Genomic DNA, 20,706 nt, shown 5'->3' with positions numbered 1-20,706 from the left:
TTAATTAGAAAATCATGTAACTTGCTTTTTAAAATATTTATCTTCATATCCATTAAGTCACACTCTTTCATTGTGTTGTGAATTTTCTTGACTATATGCTGAGGAGTCTGAGCACGCATTTTTAAGCGATAAGAGGTGAGCATAAATTTTTCTTTATATCTTGTGCTGTATGAGCATTCAAAATGATTTTTTTAAAAGATCAGCTCTGCTGCATAGGAAAAGAACCACCTCAAAGATGTGTATAAAGAGGGGACAGTTAATATTTTTAGGTCTTCAAATAATGGTCGACATGATGCCCTCGGCTGAGCAGAGCATATGTTGCAAATGATTTTTTTTGCAACTTTAAAATTCGTGTAATGTTTCCCAAGTTTCCCCAAAAAATTATGCTATATCGAATAACCGATTCAAAGTAGCTGTAATAGGCTATTTTCCTGGTGGCCATATCAGTGGCACAGGCTAAAACTTCCATTGCAAATGCAAGGCTGTTTAATTTATTTGCTAGATATTCTGTACGAGGATTCCAACTCAAAGTTCTGTCTATGTTTAGTCCCAGGAACCTGACTGAGTCAAGTTCTTCCATTTATTGACTGTTGTGAGTGATACAGATTTCTTCAGTTTTTGACTGTTTAGTTTTAAAACTCATCATGTGGTTTTTTGAAATGTTTAGCCTTAAGCCATTTAGACTGAACCATGTTTCCAGGTTACTTAACGTATTCATGACATGGTCAGAATTTTTATTTTCAATTAGGCCTGAAGTATCATCTGCAAACAAAGTTAAATGAGTATTTATATTGAGAGGCAAGTCATTTACATAGAACAGGAATAAGAGGGGTCCAAGGATTGCACCTTGAGGAACACCTTGTGACACAGTTTTCCACTCTGTGAAGTAATCTGCTCCATTTGATGTGATTACTACCCTTTGTTTCCTCTGCAAGAGATATGATTCAAACCGTTTCAAAGCAATATCCCTTATTCCATACCTGTTGAGTCTGAAAAGCATCAGGGCATGGTTTACAGTCGAATGCTTTTGTAAGAGCACAGAATATTCCTGCAACCTTAGCTTTCCTATCTAGTGGTGAAGTAATTTATCCAATAAACTCATTTATCACATCTACTGTGTTTATTGGAAGCCAAATTGGTTATGTGAAATGATATCATTCTGTGTGCTGAAGCTTTGTGTCTGTAAAGCAGCAATTTTTTCATATATTTTTGATGTGACAGGGAGTTTAGAGATGGGGCAATAATTTCCTATATCATCTTTTGAACCTTTTTTAAACAATGGTTTTACTTCCGTGTATTTCAAGAGATCAGGGAAGTAACCTTCTTCAAAGGATTTGTTTATTATGAGAGAGAGAGAGAGGATGAGCTATTGTGTTGTAAACGTTTTTAGTTATTTTGGTGGGTATCCCATTCCAGCCAGCAGAGTTTTTGTCTTTTAAGGAGAGTATGACTTTTCAACAAATTTTTCTCAAACTGTGTTGAATTTTTTAAGACATTCACCAGTATTGCCTTTTAACCCAAAACTATTTACTTTCTGCTCATAATTTGCTATGTCTAAATCAGATTTTGCTACATTTATAAAATATTCATTAAAGCACTCAGATATATGAGCTGGATTTACAACCTGTTTCTAAGTTTGATTTTTGAAATGTCTTTTTTGTGGTTTCGGACACCTAATTCAGACTTAACTACAGACCATACTGCCCTTGTTTTATTTTTCTGCCCTAGAATAAATCTGTTATTTGCTATTTGTTTTTGAAGCTTTCACAACTTTTTAAAAATGGTTTTATAGTTTCTAACATATTTTACAAAATCAGGATCTTTGTTGTTCTTCAGTTGATTGTGTAGCTTTCTTTTCCTCTCATTGGATATTTTTATTCCTGGTGTGATCCATCTTATGTTACTTGATGTTTTGTTGCAATATGATCTTGGCAGGGAAGTTTCATTAAGTACTTCAAGAAAACTGTTTAAGAATGTACTAAAGTTTGCGTTTGTTGAATCACCTTCCCCCAAACACCACTTAACTTTACTTAGTTTCTCATTGAATATTTCAATATTTGTTTTATTGAAACTTATTTTGATATAAGTTTTTCGTATATTATGTTTATCAGTTTTTGGCAGTCAGATAAACAAGGTTGAGTGATCAGAAAGTCCTAAGACTGGACAGAATTTATGTACTTTATCAAAGTACTAATTTGTTACACTGTTGTCGATGCATGTTGCTGAATGAATATTTTCTCTGGTGAACTCTGAAAAATTTAGTTTAAAACCAGACTTTTTAATTGAATCAATAAATTCTTTATTGTCATTTTCAGTGTTCATATTAAAATCTGCTGCTGTTACAATTTTTTTCTTCTTTTATTTCTTTCGTTTATCTAGCAAGCACTGGAATTTAGAGAGGAGCGGTGCAACTAAAGCCCTTTTTGGAACTCTATAAACTGAAATGATTTATATATTAAGGTCTTTAAGCCGTATGCAACAACTTTTGAATATGAACTCTTCATTTAAACAATTAAAATCTGTTTTCACTTCATAGCTTATAGAAGAGTCCAAGAGTATGCGGCAATCTCAGTATATTTTTTTCTTCCTGTAATAGCTGCTTGCAACATTGAAGTTTTCAATTTTATTTAAAGCATTTATTGCATTAGAGCTAAGCCAGTGTTCATTTAAACAAATAATTTTCATGTTTTTACATTCTGAGAGAAGAATTTGTAACTCATCAAGTTTGTAGCTTAGGCTGCTGGAAGATTTAGAATTTAACCCACCTATATTCCAGTGCATCAAATAAGAATTTTCGCTTGTTTTAATGGTATTAAGCATACATTTTTGTAGACACTCTTTAGCAGTTTTCTTTTCAGCTAACAGACATTTTTCTTTTACATCTCCTCAAGTAAATATTAGTTTCCTTTAGTTTTAATGATTTTACGAACATCCATAAATATTTTGCTGAAGGTCATCTCTTTAGATGTGTCCATCCTTGGCTACACATTCCTCGCCCAAAAACTTATATGAGTTTATAAATATAGCACCTAGTCTGTCAAAACACTCATTAATTCTGCACTTGATTTGATTGATATAGCTGTCACTCACCAACCTCCTGTTTATGATTCCGCTGATCACTACCGCTGTTCACATGTTGTAAGGTCAATGCTCAAGGACCAAGATAATTGGAGAGTTTCATTATGTATTATGTTACATTACTGCACATGTATTTCACTTTTCTCTATGGTAAAGACACACAATCTTAGTGACCCACTGCTAAACTTGCACTTGAGTTTATTTGTTTGTTGATGGATGCATTCATATACACAAATCTCACTTCTGTTGCATTCTGACTGGTGTGTAATTGGAAAATGTATATGAATAATTTACGGGAGGTCACAGAGGTGCTGAAATGCAAGTTTACTATTGAGCCCCAATGTGTGTATTTTCAGCACATTATGTTAAAAGAATATTTGTATTACAGATACAATGAGTGCTATTTCCACAGTAAATTTAGAGGAATTCTAAAGGAGGGTTACTTTGGATGAGCTAACGTAAAGGATAGTTGTTGCCTTACTGTGATGTAACTTTGTTAGATCAGAAAAGGAGTTGGTCGAACTGAATTTGTGAACAAGCTATCACTTGTAGAGAAACATCTGACTGAATTAATAACTGTTAATCACATAATTTTCACAGTGAACATATCAATTTGTCATTATATAAAGTTTCATTACAGATCAATGTAAGGAATACTTCCACAAAAGCATGTGCCTGCATAGTGTTTCCTTATACATAATGAAAAATTTGAAAAATTTCATTACTTAATATTGTAATGTTTTATGAGTTATGCACTACTTTGCAGAGGGAGCAAGTATAATGTCAAAATAAACATACAAAAATGCAAAGAAATTGAAAATAAGTTGTGCGTAGTCTGGTCTCAGCTGCCAGGGACTGTGGTCATGTATGTGTGAGTTGAGCTTGCGCACGCGTGTGTGTGTGTGTGTGTGTGTGTGTGTGTGTGTGTGTGTGTGTGTGTGTGTTTTCCTTTTTTGACAAAGACATTGTTGACCCAAAGTTCATTTTGTGACAGTCTTTTTGTTGTGCCTATGCGACTCAACATCTCCATTATAAGGTGAGCAGCAACTATCCTTTTCATAATATTGTTATATTCCATCCTGGATTTTCCATTGTTTGAAACTTATTACCATGCTGTGAAACAGTGGAAAATCCAGAAAGGAATGTCCCAGTATTTTGGAAAGGACAGTTGCTACTCACCATATAGCAGAGATGCTGAGTTGCAGACAGGCACAACAAAAAGACTGTCTTAAAATGGGCTTTGGCCAATGAGGTGTCCATCTAAAACAGACAACATACACACAACACACTCATGCAAATGCAGCTCACACACACATGACCACAGTCTCTGGCAGCTGAAGCCAGATTGCAAGCAATAGCACATGACAGGAGATGTAAGGAGGAGGCTGAGGCAGGGAGGGGAAGCGATAGCACAATAGGAAGGGGTGATGGTAAAGCGCTGCTTGTGGGAGCATACAGGACGAGGTGGAGAGAGGATGGGGCAGCTAGGTGCAGTCAGTAGGTTAGATGGAGGGCAGAGGAGGGGGCAAAAAAGACGGAGGGTGCATTGGTGGAAAGAGGACTGTGAAGTGCTGGAATGGGAACTGTGCAATTCAGAAAAGCTGGTGTTGATGGGAAGGATCCAAATGGCACAGGCTGTGAAGCAGTCACTAAAATGAAGAATATCATGTTGGGTGGTGTATTCAGCAATGGGGTGTTCCAGTTGTTTCTTGGCCAGAGTTTGTTGGTGGCCATTTATGTGGACAGACAGCTTTTCAATTGGCATGCCCCCGTAGAAAGCAGCACAGTGGCTGCAGCTTAGCTTATAGGTAACATGACTGCTTTCACAGATAGTCCTGCTGCACAGGGTAGTTGTGCGGTCTGAGGCATCTTGCCACGGTGCTCGCAGCTCACTCCATTGGTGATTCAAGTCCTCCCTCGGGGATGGGTGTGTAAGTTGTTCTTAGCATTAAGTTAGTTTAAGTAGCGTGTAAGCTTAGGGACTGATGACCTAAGCAGTTTGGTCTCATAAGATCTTACCACAAATTTCCAAACAGGTAGCCCTGCCTCTGATGGAATAAGTGATGCTTGTGACTGGACTGGAGCAGGTGGTAGTAGGAGGATGTGTGGGACAGGTAATGCATTGAGGTCTATTACAAGCATACGAGCCATAAGGCAATGGGTTGGGAGCAGGGGTTGGTAAGAATGGACAAGGATGTTGTGTAGGTTGGGTGGGTGGCAGAATACCACTGTGGGAGGGGTGGGAAAGATAGTGTAGGACATTTCTCATTTCAGGGCATGATGAGAGGTAGTGAAAACCCTGGCAGATAATATAATTCAATTGCTCCAATCCTGGGTGGTACTGAGACATGAGGGGAATGCTCTTCTGTGGCAGGTGGTGGGTGTCTGGGAAGTGGTGGGTGAGTGTAAAGATAAGGCATGGGAAATGTGTTTTTGCACAAGGTCTGGAGGGTAATTAAAGCCTGTGAAGGCGCCAGTGAGAACCCTGGTATATTTCAAGAGTGACTGGTTGGTTGGTTGGTTTAAAGAGGGGGGGGGGGGGGGAGCGACCAAACTGCTTGGTCATTGGTCCCATAGTGACTGCTCGTCACTACAGATGCAATGGCCGCAGGTAGCTAGGCTGTTGGGAGTGACTTTTTGGTATGAGATGGATGGCAGCTGTCGAAGTCGAGGTATTGCTGGTGGTTGATAGGTTTGATATGAGTGGAGGTACTGATGCAGTCATCTTTGAGGTGAAGGTCAACATCAAAGAAGGTGGCTTTTGGGTTGAGTAGGACCATGTGAAGCAAATGGGGGAGAAGTTGTTGAGTTTCTGGAGAAATGTGGGGAGGGTGTTCTCATCCTCAATCAAGATCACGAAGTTGTCATCAATGAATCTGAACCAGGGGAAGAGTGTGGGATTCTGGGTGATTAGGAAGGATTTCTCTTGATGGCCCAAGAATGGGTTGGCATAGGATCGTGCCATGTCGATGCCTATAGGCATACCCTGGATTTGTTTCTAGGTAATGCCTGCAAAGGAGAAGTAATTGTGGGTGAGGATATAGTTTGTTGTGGTGGTTAGGAAGTAGGTTGTTGGTTTGGAATCCATCGGTTTGGGAAAGGTAGTGTTCAATAGTGGTAAGGTCATATGCATTAGGGGTGTTAGTTAAAGGGAGGTGGCATCAATAGCGAGGAGCAGGGCACCTTGTGGTAAAGGAACAGGAACTGTGGAGAGTCAGTGGAGCTAATAGTTGATATCTTTCATACAGGAGGATAGGTTGTGGGTAACAGGCTGAAGGTGTTGGTCTATGAGAGCAAAGATTGTCTCAGTGTGGGTAGAGTAGCTGTCCACAATGGGGCATCTTAGGGGGGGTTGGGCTTATGGAGTTTAGGAAGCCTGTGGAAGTAGGAGTGCGGGGAGTGGTAGGGGTGAGGAGAGAGATGGACTCCAGTGAGAGACTCTGGGACGGGTGTAAGGATTTGCAGAGAGACTGGAGATCCTGCTGGATTTCGGGGTAGGGTTGCAGTGGTAGGGTTTATAGATGGATGGATCTGACAGCTGGCAGAACACTTCTGCCAGGTAATCCTTGCAGTTCAAAACAACAGTGGTTGGTCTTTGTCAGCATATAGAATTATAACGTCAGGAACAGTTTTTAGGTGGTGGATTGTGGTTCTTTCAGTGGATGTAAGTTTAGTTTGTATGTTGAGAGTATTGGGGAATGACGGTGAAGTAAGGTCCGAGGTTAAGAAATTCTGGAAAGTTAACAGGGGGTAATTTGGGGCAAGTGGGGGTGGATCACAGTTGGATGGAGGAGTAAACTGAGTCAGGTAGGGTTCAACATTGGTCTTTGATTGAGTCTGATTGGTTGGCTTGGTGGTGAAAAAATGTTTCCACTGTAGGGAATGGGAGGCTCCTACATGATTTAATTTGGAAATGAGGCAAAAGCTGGGGCCTTTTGAAAGGACTGACACTTCTGCAGGGAAGGCTTTCAAAGGAAAGGTTCATGACTGTGTTTCGGGTCTGTTTAGGATCTGGATTCTGTGTGGTGGTGGCGGTGGTGGGGGTGGTGGGGGAGGGGTTTGGGTTGGGGTGAAGAATGGAGTAGGCCTGCAAGGCAGGATTTGTCAGCTATGTGGGGACGTGGGGGAGGTTTGGAGGTTGTTGCAGAGGTGTTGGATAGTGGTAGTCCAAGGTGGAGTAGGAAGTGAACAGGTTGGAGAGTGTTTTGGGGTGGTGTTGGGCATATTGCTCTAGTTACTGGAGGGCAAGAGTTTCAAAGTGTGTTATGGGATCCAGAAATTTGGGATTTCATAGCAGGTGAAATTTGCGGATGGAAAGGATGTATTGCAACGAGATTTGGGCCTGATTTATATGGTTTTGCAGGGCTGTGGTGGCAAGGTTAAGGGTTGATGGAATCTGAACAGATGGGGCTCATTGTGGAAGGAAGGGTGGCAGCCGGATGTGGGTAGTTTGGTGGTAAGGGCGTCTGGGAGGTTCATAAGCCAAGCAACAATGCAGTAACAGTATGTGGGAGTGGGTTCTGGTTATGGACAAGGAAACTTTTCTGTATTGACGCAGACCTAAGGAGCAGGGATCCATGGTGGTGGACAAAAACGCGTAAAAATACGCAAATAACGTAGAATTACGTCCGAAAATTCGCAAAAATACACCTAAACACGTTGGAAAAATCACGAAAAGGATGAAATGTACAAAGTATGAGGAAATAAAATGAAATCTGAGGGAGTAGGCTGATAGTGAAAAGCGAATACCAACTGAAATTGACGTGAAGACACAATGAAATCAAAGAAAAAAAGAAAAAAAAGATTTTAATGTGGGTTGCAGGTCAGTGGGTGGATATGTGTGATGAATGGGGTTGGCAGATGTGACTAGGTTAGATGAATCTAATCTGGATGGGACTAGATTAGGTGGATCTAATCTAGATTAGGCCCAAACCTCCTTGCAATACCTCATCTCCATCGGCAAAATTCTCCTGCTATGAAATCCCAAATTCCTGGATCCCAAAACACGCTCTGAAACTCTTGCCCTCCAGAAACTAGAGCAATATGCAGGTCGCCACCTCAAAAAACTCTCCACCCTGTTCACTTCTTACTCCCACCTTGGACTACCACCATCCACCACCTGTTCAGCAACCTCCAAACCTTCCTCTAGTCTCCTCATAGCTGATAAACCCTTCTTTGCAGACCTACTACATTTACCCCACCCTCAAAAATTCCCCCCTCCCACCCCCACCATCACCACACAGAATTCAGAACCTAAACAGATACGAAACACAGTCATGAACCTGTCATCCAAAAGCCTTACCCCTGCAGATGTATCAGTCCTTTCCAAATGTCTCACCTTCTGCGCCACTTCCAACTTCAGTCATGCAGGACTTGTTAAATTACGTCTCTCCTTCTCCCAGTCCCTACAGTGGAAACACGTTTTCGCCACTGACCCTACAAGGCAGACTTAATGAAAGACCAATGTTGAATCCAACTCGTATTGATGGTATCACTAACAATAATGCATGATTCATCACTGAAGTGATATCCAATATTTTTCCTGATGTCAGGTAAGCTCGCGATGGAGGTGGCTCACAGGATCAATAATGCAGAGATCTGTTGACTGTGCTGGTGAAAGGGAGATGAGGCAATTCGTCCTCATGCACGCGGTATGGGACTTGAACGATGCAAGCTGTGTGAACATGGGCCCTGTCGTCTTGGAATACAGCACATCATCCCTGGGAAAACAAATACGGTACCATGGATTGGACCTGATCGGCCAATATGGCTACATAATTCTTAGCAGTAATGTGACCTTGCAGAGTAATCACGTGGGTCCATTGAGTATCACGGTATGGCGGCTCAGATCATCACTGAAACACTGCTATGGTTCGCTCTTACAAACTTAGCCAGACGTTGGAAACAGTGTGAAACAAGACTCATATGAGCAAATGACTTTCTTCGATTGCTCCATAGTCCAGATATTATGGCTTCAGCACCACGTTTTTCCCGTTATGGACGTTTTCATCACTGACGAGTGGTTGTATAAGTCCAGCTCACCGTACAGTTCCCTGCTTTTGAAGCTTCCTTCGCGTTGTTTTTGGTGTTGGCAGTGCAACATTTGTTTCTGCAGTGACTTCTGCAGCTGTCGTACTCTCATTCTTTGCTGCAGTCCTCTTCATTGACCTTCTGTCACTATCACTAAACACACTTTTGTCTGCGTTGTGACTTAGCGGATTTTTTTTTTTTTTTCACTTCGCCTTCTCTGCGGTACCTATCTTTGAGACGGTGGCTCTTGAAACACCAAACCCTTCGGCTACTCTAGCTACGAAAGCACCGAGTGTTCGAGCGTCATAATGTGACCACATTTGACTGCACTGAGTTCTGACACAATGCACTGTTCTGGCTGCCGACAGAACTGGACATTCCACAGGGACCATTTGTGGGAAAACTCGACAAACAGCACAACTTGCAGAATGGCTAGCTTCCGCATTTATGTGCATATTTATGTGCCATTGCCAGTCCACCCAACTAGAAGTTTACGTCAGTGCCACCAGGTGGTAGTACACAGCAGCAGCTTGTATCCACGTTCGCTCGGCATAAATCTTGCTGTATAATAGCACGCACATTCCTCAGATATTCTAATTCGCTCGCTGCACACTGTAGTAACATCGGAGGTCAGTATGTGTTAAAGTAAACCTGTTTTGTGGGTTTCTGAATGAGCTGTAGTATATTATTATCTTACAGTAATCCATTTGAGGCGGTGATAAGGGAAGCTCCCCATCGCACCCCCCCCCTCCGATTTTCTGGTAAGAGGGCCCAGTGGACAACCCATCGAAACATGAACAAAGTACAAGCATGAAAACAGGAAGAAAGTGTACTGAACTGTGAAATAAAAGCAAAATAGAAACAGCGAGCGGTCCCAGGAGAAGAAGTGCAATATAGAGCAAGCCGAAAGACTGGTTGTGTTCCGTTTTGGAAGTTTTGACTCTTGAATTCCTTTGTTGTAACAGTTCACACCTGTTTATTTGTTGTTTTCATTTTTGTGAGACGTCAATGTGGTATCTCGCCTGCTCTCACTTTTCATCACGTTTACTTGCGACAGTAACGTATTCTTACCACATGACTCATTTTCTATAATCAGTGTATAGTATGAGAATCGCTATAAAAGGCTACAGAAAGAGAACAAACATTTCCATGACCGGACGGACAGTGAATGTGAATGTGAAAAAAAATTAAAAACAAATAGGACGATAAGTTTTTTTTTCGGACGTCGTAAGACACCCTAAGTTCGTTCTTGATCGGTTAACTCAGTTTATTATATTACAAAGGGCAGCTAACCATCTGACCGAATACGCTTCGTTTCAATTGTTCGTAGCGGACGTCCCCTGACGCCCGTTGAATTTCGTTATTGATCCATTCTAACCATAGAGTGGCTATAGGTCCGCCATGTTTGAAGCAAATTGAAGTTCTGTCCGCCATGTTTTTTTTAGTCAAGGCATTCGTCTGCTGTGTCCCGCCCCCTTGTAACTGCGTTTGACTTACTTGAAATAGCCCATACTAGCTTTATTTTTTCTAAAACAAGCAATAGGCAGCAGTGATTTCTGTGTACACTGACAGCAAAAAGGGATGTTTTTGTCGAAATATGGCTAAACTTTTCGATGTAGATAACACTACAAGACAACTCAAATAAGTCTGTCCATCCACTATAACGTTACTTGTTGCCCATAAATTAATGCAATTAGAGCAGGTACCACCAGAATATTACGGTGAAACTTCTAAACATGCTGTGGTTAACTATTAGAAACAGTAACGGGCGCAGAAATGCGATATTTTTGTCGCTATTTCAAAGTAAGCAAAGCCTCAAAAACCAGTACACTGTGAACGAGAATATTATTTGAAATATGTGTTACAAGTAGTTAACACAAGCATAGTAATTCAATAAAATAATAATCTACAAGAAAAATAAAATAATTTATTTACATTTAATTTTTACAATGTTTTAACGGACATTCGTATTTTTTCAGTCTTTTCACTGACCTTTAAATAAAATAAGCTTCGTGTATAGTTGTCTCACAACTTTACCTCTCTGCTCAGATGATTTTGATTTGCATAAGTGATTTATTCGAAATACAAAATAATGTTTGACCATCAGTTTTATCAGTTTGACATAATGGGTTTCTTCACCAAATTCAGTTTCTGTAAAAAGATGTTCACTGTTTATAAATAAGGAGCCTCTCACCAATTGCAACACTCCTGTCTGGAACTTCAAGAAAACGTTTTTCTGACATTTCAGGATTATGTCCTCATTATTTCTGAAAACCTTCTCAGCAACATTACAAAGTTTAACAACATCATTAGCTGGATTGATTAAACTGGTTTTCACATCTTTCACTGCAATCAGTCCAGTTCTTTTAGCCTCAATACAAGCAAAAATAACTTCTAAGCAGTCAGTACAGTTAATTTTGTTTGTCACCTGTCTCACTATACTTCCAGCTATGTACTCAATGACATATTCAGAGTACATACTCAGTGAGGCATAATCTGGCATTTAATCATGGTCTACAGCTGCAGGGCTTACCTTAGCAAAAGGAAGGGATGGAACGGTAGCAGGAGGTAGCATACTAGTATTTGATTCTTGGCAATTGCCATTTTGAGAACCTTCTATCTGTGCAATTAAGCATTTATGTATGCTGATCTAAACTGCACAGCATTTGGGTTATTTCTGTTTCCTCCTCTACTGCGAATGCTGGAGAAAAATAATTCCAAGTTATCTTGACTTGTTCTATGGGTCAAAATATAACTGAGCTCTGCATTTTCTTTCCAAACATACAATTCTGCAATTTGCCTTATGCTTATTAAATTCAGCATAAGTCCATACAACAGCATTTTTCTGTTGGACAGAATAACAGGACTTCCATCAGAAAGCTTTAAAGACTTGAAATACTTAATGTATTCATTGATCCTTTTACAGACTGTGTCTCTGTTCCCTCTGAAAATTGGTGCCTTAGTGCCCTTGCCCATTGTGCAACAAGAATTTAATAAATCAAAGGCACCGTCTAACATTTTGATACATTTAACTGTTGCCTCACACCCATAAAATTCTTTAATGCCTAAATCTTTGCAGAACAACATGGCATTTGCAACAGAATTGCTAAGGGTTTGTGCTGCCAAAGCCACTTTCATTTTTTGAGTATGGTACAGAATGTGCTGCCTCCTAAGTTTGTTTGCAGCATGCAAACCTTCCCTTTCATGCAAGTCCACAAACTTTTTAAAATATTCCCATTTAATTATGTTATCACTGCCTGAAATGGTATCATCTAACAAAAAATTCTTTTCTGCAAGTAAATTACGTGGCAGCTTTAGCATGTGAGCTGTGTCAAACATGCAAAATACCCTCATATCATTATTTGAAGGGTGGGGAAACCAACACTGTGCTCCCTGTTCATCACATCTGATCCCTAAATTTGCCATTAAAGATCTACTTGTGGCAGTACCATCGCAAACCACAGCTACTATAGTAATACCAGTGTCTTCAAGTTTTCGGAGATACTGTTGTACCAAATTTTGCTTTACAGTAGAAGATAGGGAGTGAACTAAACAATAACCCACAGGAATTTTCCAATTTCTGTTTAGCGCTGTGACCATGAACACAAGAGCCTCTTTTGCTGCCTCGCTATCATCACTTTCTATGCCACCCTCCCCAAAATCAACATAGCCTCTTATTTTTTCCCCATCCCAAAAAAGGTCCTCCTTAATAGCCATCTCATCAAACATCAATGTTGCAAAAATTCGGGTTATGCTATTCTCAACTTCAGAGGCAATTTTAGTGAAACCCTCCTCAGTAAAACCTGGATGGCCACCCACTGACATTGCCCAACGGCGAAGCGTTCTTGGGTGGGGTAATTTCACAAATTTTCGTAAGTAGCTGTATGCCTTGGCAGAATAAAAGTGTAGGGTCAGGGCAAATTTCCTTATTTGCTAAGAATAATGGCATACTTTAGCACTGCACTGAAGTTCCAATAGCTCCTTCAAAAAACCAACTACATGTTCACTGTTTAACATATCAGAAACTGAACTACATAGCCTTCTTCTCAAACCAGCAACTAAAGTCTGTAACTCCACTATTCTTCTTTTGTGTCGTGCACAAAAGTTGCTTCATTTGCTTTATCCGCTTCTTCAGTCGCACATTCTCTGCTTGTACTCTGTTATATTGTGTTTTCAACTTCTTAGGGCTTGGTAGACAGTAATTGTGGTCAGCAGAAACAGATGTGGGTCCGATAGGCACTGAAAGAATGCAGTTACATCATAAGTTTGTAACAGAGTTACACCATAAGATTATGATAGAAAGTATGTAATTCAAAGTAATAAGAACACGGAGTAAAATTAAATTATTGACTTACTTTGTGCTAATGATGTCACTGTAACAGCACTATCTTGCAAATTGTCGAAAGATCGCTTTCTGGGTTGTGGTCGTAATACTTTATCTTGCTTTTGTAAATGTGGTGGAAAATTAAAGATAGTAGGTACTGCTTTTGACAAAAGGCGCCTCTGGACATTTGTGTGGTACATATATTTCTCTTCAAAATGAGCTGAACAGAGGTAACTGGCTGTAGTAGGAAACCAGTTTTCTCGCTTCATATTTATAACGCATCTTTTTGTAATTTCCTTTATCTTTTAAAGGAAATCTGTAATCATTGATAAATAAATTACTTTCCTGCATTTGTCTTAAGCATAATTACAGTTACAATGCAAATGACTCTTTAATAAACATTAAAAAACATGTGTCGTATTTCGGTACTAATATACTTACTTATAATATGAAATATTTGTTGTTTTATCGCTGCGATTTGTGCAGTTGAACGCTGAACACACTGCAGGTATGTTGACTTTATATTTTGTAACAAAAAAGTCAACTAGAAAAGTTAATTATTGCAGTAATATCACAACAGCTGACACACTTCCAACACAAACAACAGTAACGCTTTCCTAATGAATGTTTTGACTAAGGAGAACATGGCGGCCGAGTTAGCGTTGGTTGCCGCTAGGAGCGCTGTAACTAGTATCTCAGCCACTCTATGAAATTTTAACTCGTTGATCCTTTCACTCAGTTTTTTTTATTACAGAGGGGAGCTAACACTCTGACCGAACACGCTGAGCTACCGTGCCGGCACTTAAAACACTACGCCACGCCTCTGAATTAGTGCTTATTATGGCACTTGTTGAGCTTGGACCGTTCACTGTTTCTGTATTGCTTTTTGTGCCGATCAGCACACCTTCCTGTCTGCATGCTTGATCTGTGTTCAGTTTTTGACGGGCTATCCATTGAGCTGTCTTACCACTAAATCTAATGGGGGTGCGATAGAGAGTTTCCCTTGTGAGGATCACAAGGGCCTAAAGCCTATGATTGTCGATTGGGAGGTTGTAGGATTTATTCATGTTACTGAAATCTGTTGATCTTATGGTGAGTTGGGTTTATCTGTGCTGTAGGCACACATTGCATATATCAAAATTCACGAAAAGCTGTATCACTGGTTTTTCTGATAGTCACTTAAAATTGATGGCGGTGTGCCTTAGGCCCTTATGGATCTCGCTACCTCATTTATATTCTAATCAAGTGACCATGTTGGTAGACATAACTGCTTGAGTTTAATCATTTCCCCAAAAGGCGCTTTGTGTTTGGAGTTGCTTGTTTACTGGGCAGGAATTGGCTTTCATGTGCAGTGTAAACATGAATTATGTTGAATCTATTTAAAAGATGCCAGAAAAGTAAAGTTGAAAGCTGTGAGGATGGGTCGAAAGTCGTGCTTGGGTAGCACAGTCAGATGCCGGTACGATAGCTCAAAGTGTTCGGTCAGAGGGTTAGCTGCCCCCGAACAGTAACGAACAAAATGAGATCAGGAGAAAAAAAAAAAAAAAAGAAGACGGGGGCGGGGTAAAGGTGTCGAGTTCGAGTCGCGGTCCGGCACACAGCTTTAATCTGCCAGTAAGTTTCATATCAGCGCACACTCCGCAGTAGAGTGAAAATCTCGTTCTGGAAACAGAAATGTAAATTACCAGGTAAAGTTAGCCGCAAAGAAACCAGAGCTTTCGAGAACAGATCTTTTGATTGAGAGAGTGACGAAGTCAAAAAACGCGACTACAAGCGAACATTTAACAAGGAAATTTACAGTTAGCACAAGTTGTTGCGTGGCTGCAGCGTACGGATATCTGATTTTCAGCCTGAAAGTAAATTCGTGAACTAATACATCCTGTTAGGGATCTTGTACCTTTGTCCGAAAAAAAAGGGATAATCGCGAAAAGTCCCACTTGCACAAAACTGCAAAATGGAGAGTTACGAAAGCTTTCACATTATTTAAATATTGCCCTAAACAGTACTTAATTATGTACAAAAAAAATTCCACAAAAACAATTTTTTCTTTTTTCAGGTTCTAGGCGCTACATACAGTCTGGAACCGCGCGACCGCGACGGTCGCAGGTTCGAATCCTGCCTCGGGCATGGATGTGTGTGATGTCCTTAGGTTAGTTAGGTTTAAGTAGTTCTAAGTTCTAGGGGGACTGATGACCTCAGCTGTTAAGTCCCATTGTGCTTAGCGCCATTTGAACCATTTTGTTTGTCAGGTAAGTTATGCCTCTTATTATTATTATTATTATTATTATTATTATTATTACAGTTATTATTATTGGCAGTGGCTGTAGTTGTGTAAACATAACACTTTAAAAGCAGATGCTATTAGTTTCACACTCTCAAATTTATGTGAATTTAAGAATTTGTGAACATGCAGAATGTACACTCACGGGTCTCCACTGACTATATCAGATGTTTAAGTTTTTGTGAGGTATAATAGTGTCGAGGATAAATTCTATGGGCGAGGATGAAGAACTACTTTATATTTTCCTTAGAGGCAAGGATGGTGCGCTGATTGGGGCTATTTGCCTTTGATTCCTGCGTCGCGGCTGTCTGACATACGAATATGTTGCTGGTCAAGGCTGTGGTACGCCTGATCCGTTCTGTCGTGATTTCCGTACCCGCACGGTTACTATTATACTCACAATCGTCCAGTATTGGGTTTGTTTGCCGGATGGTTATAGCATTACCACTCTCCCGTGTACTTTCTCGACTATTTAAGATACGTTATCTCACCGCGCTAAACAAGCATAAAATCTTTTTTGATTACGTTTGAAATAAGCAGGTGCATCAGAAAAATTAATAATAGCTTAATTACAACCTAAGTGTCCCTTTCTCGTAACGAACCATACGGCCAACCGTTTAGTACTTCACGTGGACCGCTGTGCGTCATATTTAACTGAAATTATCTCGTGTTAGAAAACTCGGACAGAGTTCCGGTTTGGAGTGGATGAATATTTGATGTTTTTCTGAGATTACATTCCGTTAATGTGTTCACTGAACTTCAATAAATTCCCCGCATGCCCAAAATTTGGTCACGTCGTCAGAAAAAAAACTGCGTTTTCGCTAACAGTCCGTGTATAATTTGTTGTCACAGATAGAACTAAAATGAAAACACACTTCAGCTCCTCCAGAACACACTAACGTCTTTGCCACATTTTTAAAACGAGTAACTGGCGAATTTGAGCTAGTTGAATGTAATGTTAGACAACGCGTGGAACATGGCTGCTCCACGTGTTCATGCCGAACTGTCAATCCTCAAGTAATTCTGACAGACTGTAAGCACATTCACACAGCGCGTCGTGATCGTCATGCTTTGTAGGGTTCTGTCTGCATATAGCTTTAATAAACTACACACCCTACAACAAATATGACACAAAAGCGCCATATTAAACCTCTCTGGACAGTGAACGATATAGCTGAACCCATTTTCAAAATTTAGGTATGGCAGCTTACATTATAGTAAGCGCATTCTAAGGTAACTTCCAGCATAAACAGTTTGTTTTCCTAGGTGGAGCGCAATGTTTGCTTGAAGGTAAACGTGGAATAGCTCCAACTGTAGACCACAAAATACACTGTCGGAAAAAGAAATCGCGACACCAAAGCGTAATTAACGTACAGTAATGAAATATCGGGAATATATTTAAGCGATTAACATTGCGAGATCACAGTTTAACGTAAAGCCACTGCAAATGAGAAACGCTGACACATTAATAACCGGTGTAACCGCCAGAACGTTGAATGCAAGCATGCAAACGTGTATCCACTGTATTGTATAAGTGCCGGATGTCGATTTGTGTGACTGGTTCCATGCCTGTTGCACTTGGTCGGTCAATATAGGGTCTGCCCTCTCGGTAGTACCACGTGGCCGTCTGAAGCCTGGTGTTGTTGCAACCATACATTTTCGTGACTGCCGGTGCCAGCAATCAAGTACAGTGACTACATTCCTACCAAGTCTTTCCGCGATATCGCAAAAGCAACACGTAGTCCTATTAAACGACCTCGTTCAAACTCAGTGAGGTGTTGATAATGGCTTCTTTATTGCTTTAAAGGCATTCTTAACTAACAATAACTCATCACCGTTACAGCGTTTATTTAAAGCAAAGCTGATTTACATCCTCATAGTGGCGCTAATAGTGCCTCTCTTATGCGACTGGTGCGAAATTTGAAATGGAAGTTTGTGGTAAGGTCTTATGGGACCAAACTGCTGAGGTCATCGGTCCCTAAGCCTACACACTACTTAATCTAACTTACATTATGAACAACATACACACACACACACACACACATGCCCGAGGGAGGACTCGAACCTCCGACGGGGGGAGCCGCACGGACTGTGACAAGGCGCCCAAGACCGCGCAGCTGCCCCGCGCGGAGCGAAATTTGAATAGACGTTATCTTTCAGATCTACAAATCCGCATACCTACTTTCGTTTATGTCGCACAACTTCTTGATATTGCGATTTTTTCCCGTCAATGAATATAGTTTATCTATATGTCAAATTACAAGCACAGTAGTGAACGAAGTTATCGGTAGGCACATGTTTGCCCCTGTGCTAGCACGTATATGTGTTTTAAAAGCTAATAAACGGTGTTTTTCAGCGTGCTTCCAAGGGGTGTCGGCTAACATATACACAACTGGTCATTAAAATTGCTACACCAAGAAGAAATGCAGATGATAAACGGGTATTCATTGGACAAATATATTATACTAGAACTGACATGTGATTACATTTTCACGCAATTTGGGTGCATAGATCCGGAGAAATCAGTATCCAGAACAACCACCTCTGGCCGTAATAACGGCCTTGATACGCCTGGGCATTGAGTCAAACAGAGCTTGGATGGCGTGTAAAGGTACAGCTGTCCATGCAGCTTCAACACGATACCACAGTTCATCAAGAGTGGTGACTGGCGTATTGTGACGAGCCAGTTGCTCGGCCACCATTGACCAGACGTTTTCAGTTGGTGAGAGATCTGGAGACTGTGCTGGCCAGGGCACCAGTCGAACATTTTCTGTATCCAGAAAGGCCCGTACAGGACCTGCAACATGCGGTCTTGCATTATCCTGCTGAAATGTAGGGTTTCGCAGGGATCGAATGAAGGTTAGAGCCACGGGTCGCAACACATCTGAAAGGTAACGTTCGCTGTTCAAAGTGCCGTCTATGCGAACAAGAGGTGACCGAGACGTGTAACCAATGGCACCCCATACCATCACGCCGGGTGATACGCCAGTATGGCGACGACGAATACACGCTTCCAATGTGCATTCACCGCGATGTCGCCAAACACGGATGCGACCGTCATGATGCTGTAAACAGAACCTGGATTCATCCGAAAAATAACGTTTTGCCATTCGTGCAGCCAGGTTCGTCGTTGAGTACACCATCGCAGGCGCTCCTGTCTGTGATGCAGCGTCAAGGGTAACCGCAGCCATGGTCTCCGAGCTGATAGTCCATGCTGCTGCAAACGTCGTCGAACTGTTCGTGCAGATGGTTGTTGTCTTGCAAACGTCCCCATCTGTTGACTCAGGGATCGAGACGTGGCTGCACGATCCGTTACAGCCATGCGGATAAGATGCCTGTCATTTCGACTGCTAGTGATACGAGACCGTTGGGATCCAGCACGGCGTTCCGTATTACCCTCCTGAACCCACCGATTCCATATTCTGCTAACAGTCATTGGATCTCGACCAACTCGAGCAGCAATGTCGCGATACTATAAACCGCAATCGCGATAGGCTACAATCCGACCTTTATCAAAACGTGATGGTACGCATTTCTCCTCCTTACACGATGCATCACAACAATGTTTCACCAGGCAACACCGGTCAACTGCTGTTTGTGTATGAGAAATCGGTTGGAAGCTTTCCTCATGTCAGAACGTTGTAGGTGTCTCCACCGGTGCGAACCTTGTGTGATTGTTCTGAAAAGCTAATCATTTGCATATCACAGAATCTTCTTCCTGTCGGTTAAATTTCGCGTCTGTAACACGTCATCTTCGTGGTGTAGCAATTTTAATGGCCAGTAGTGTACCTTACAGAACTGCTGCTGTCTTCTGTTTCACAATGTTCTGCAATTTGTCTACAGGTGCACAGATAAACCATCCCGCCAAACAATATTATTAACTGTTTACTGTCTACATACGGCTTTCATAAACTACGCTGACTCCAACAAATACGACACAGGAGCGCTGTATTAAAACAGGCGAAACACATCAAATTAAAGACAGGTACCCACAATCAATATTATTCCGTCAGTGCTGCCTTTCCTATGTACATATTTTCATATTTCACCATCTCGACAAGTCCTAACAAGTTAGGGGGTTAGGCAGTTCACATCACCGTCTGGGCTCAATTTGATGTGTACTGTTATCAGAACAGGCTGAGACTAGCAAAAATTTTTTCCTGTTTACAGCAAATTCAGGTTGTATGCGTGTAACACTTACGTAAGTAATAGAAGCGGACTTTGGTGGTGTGTAGGGGAGCACACAACGTTATCTTAATTTGATTAGTTTGGCTATTACTATTAAAGTTTTTCGTGTATGTACTGTTAAGGTCGTTCTGCAGTTTCGTCTATTGGTATGTGAAAATAGCTTCTACGTCCATCTCATGATAAAGACGCTGCAAGAGATGCATTCTGCATTGCGGTATCATTTACTGTTATTGTTCATTGTTGATGTCTGAAGATTTTACTAGACAGTAAATGACATTATCATCTGCAAAAGAATCTAAGAGGGCTGCTCAGATTATCTCATAAATCTTCTATGTTGTTAGGAACAGCAGAGGGCCTATAACACTTCCTTGGGGAACGCTGGATATCACCTACGTTTAACTCGATGATTTTCCGTCGAGTACTAAGTAAAGTGACGTTTCTTAGAGAAAATCACGGATCCAACTGAAGCGATATTCCAAAGGCACGCAGTTTGATTAAAAATGTCTTGTGAGGAAAAGTGTCAAAAGGCTTTTGTAAATTTAGAAGTATAGAATCAGTTTAAGATCCCTTTTCGATAGCACTCACAACTTCGTGCAAATAAAGCGCTAGTTGTTTTTCACAAGAACGATATTTTCTAAATCGGTGCTGACTGTGTGTCTATAGACCGTTATCTTCGAGCTAATTCATAATGTTCGAGCACAGTCTATGTTACAAAATCCTAATGCAAATCGACGTTAATGATACGGGCCTGTAATTTAGTGGATTAATCCTACTGCTTTTCTTAACGTTAGCATGACTTGTGCTA

The 20,706-nt window shown here is 40.9% G+C and overlaps 1 protein-coding gene across 1 annotated transcript; it reads right to left on the bottom strand.

The window, feature by feature from the left end:
• Positions 1 to 13,138: 13,138 nt before the first annotated feature.
• LOC124775256 (THAP domain-containing protein 2-like) lies at positions 13,139 to 13,701 on the bottom strand. Its single transcript, XM_047250094.1, has 2 exons — positions 13,464 to 13,701; positions 13,139 to 13,347 (listed from the first exon to the last, which is right to left on the bottom strand). The coding sequence occupies exons 1-2, from the start codon at positions 13,699 to 13,701 to the stop codon at positions 13,139 to 13,141; spliced, it is 447 nt and encodes a 148-aa protein (XP_047106050.1).
• Between the last annotated feature and the right edge of the window lie 7,005 nt (positions 13,702 to 20,706).

Source organism: Schistocerca piceifrons, chromosome 2 (genome assembly GCF_021461385.2).
Source record: "Schistocerca piceifrons isolate TAMUIC-IGC-003096 chromosome 2, iqSchPice1.1, whole genome shotgun sequence".
Classification (NCBI taxonomy): Eukaryota; Metazoa; Arthropoda; class Insecta; order Orthoptera; family Acrididae; genus Schistocerca; species Schistocerca piceifrons.
Note: the sequence above shows the minus strand (reverse complement) of the source record. Positions and strands in the feature narration are given on the sequence as shown.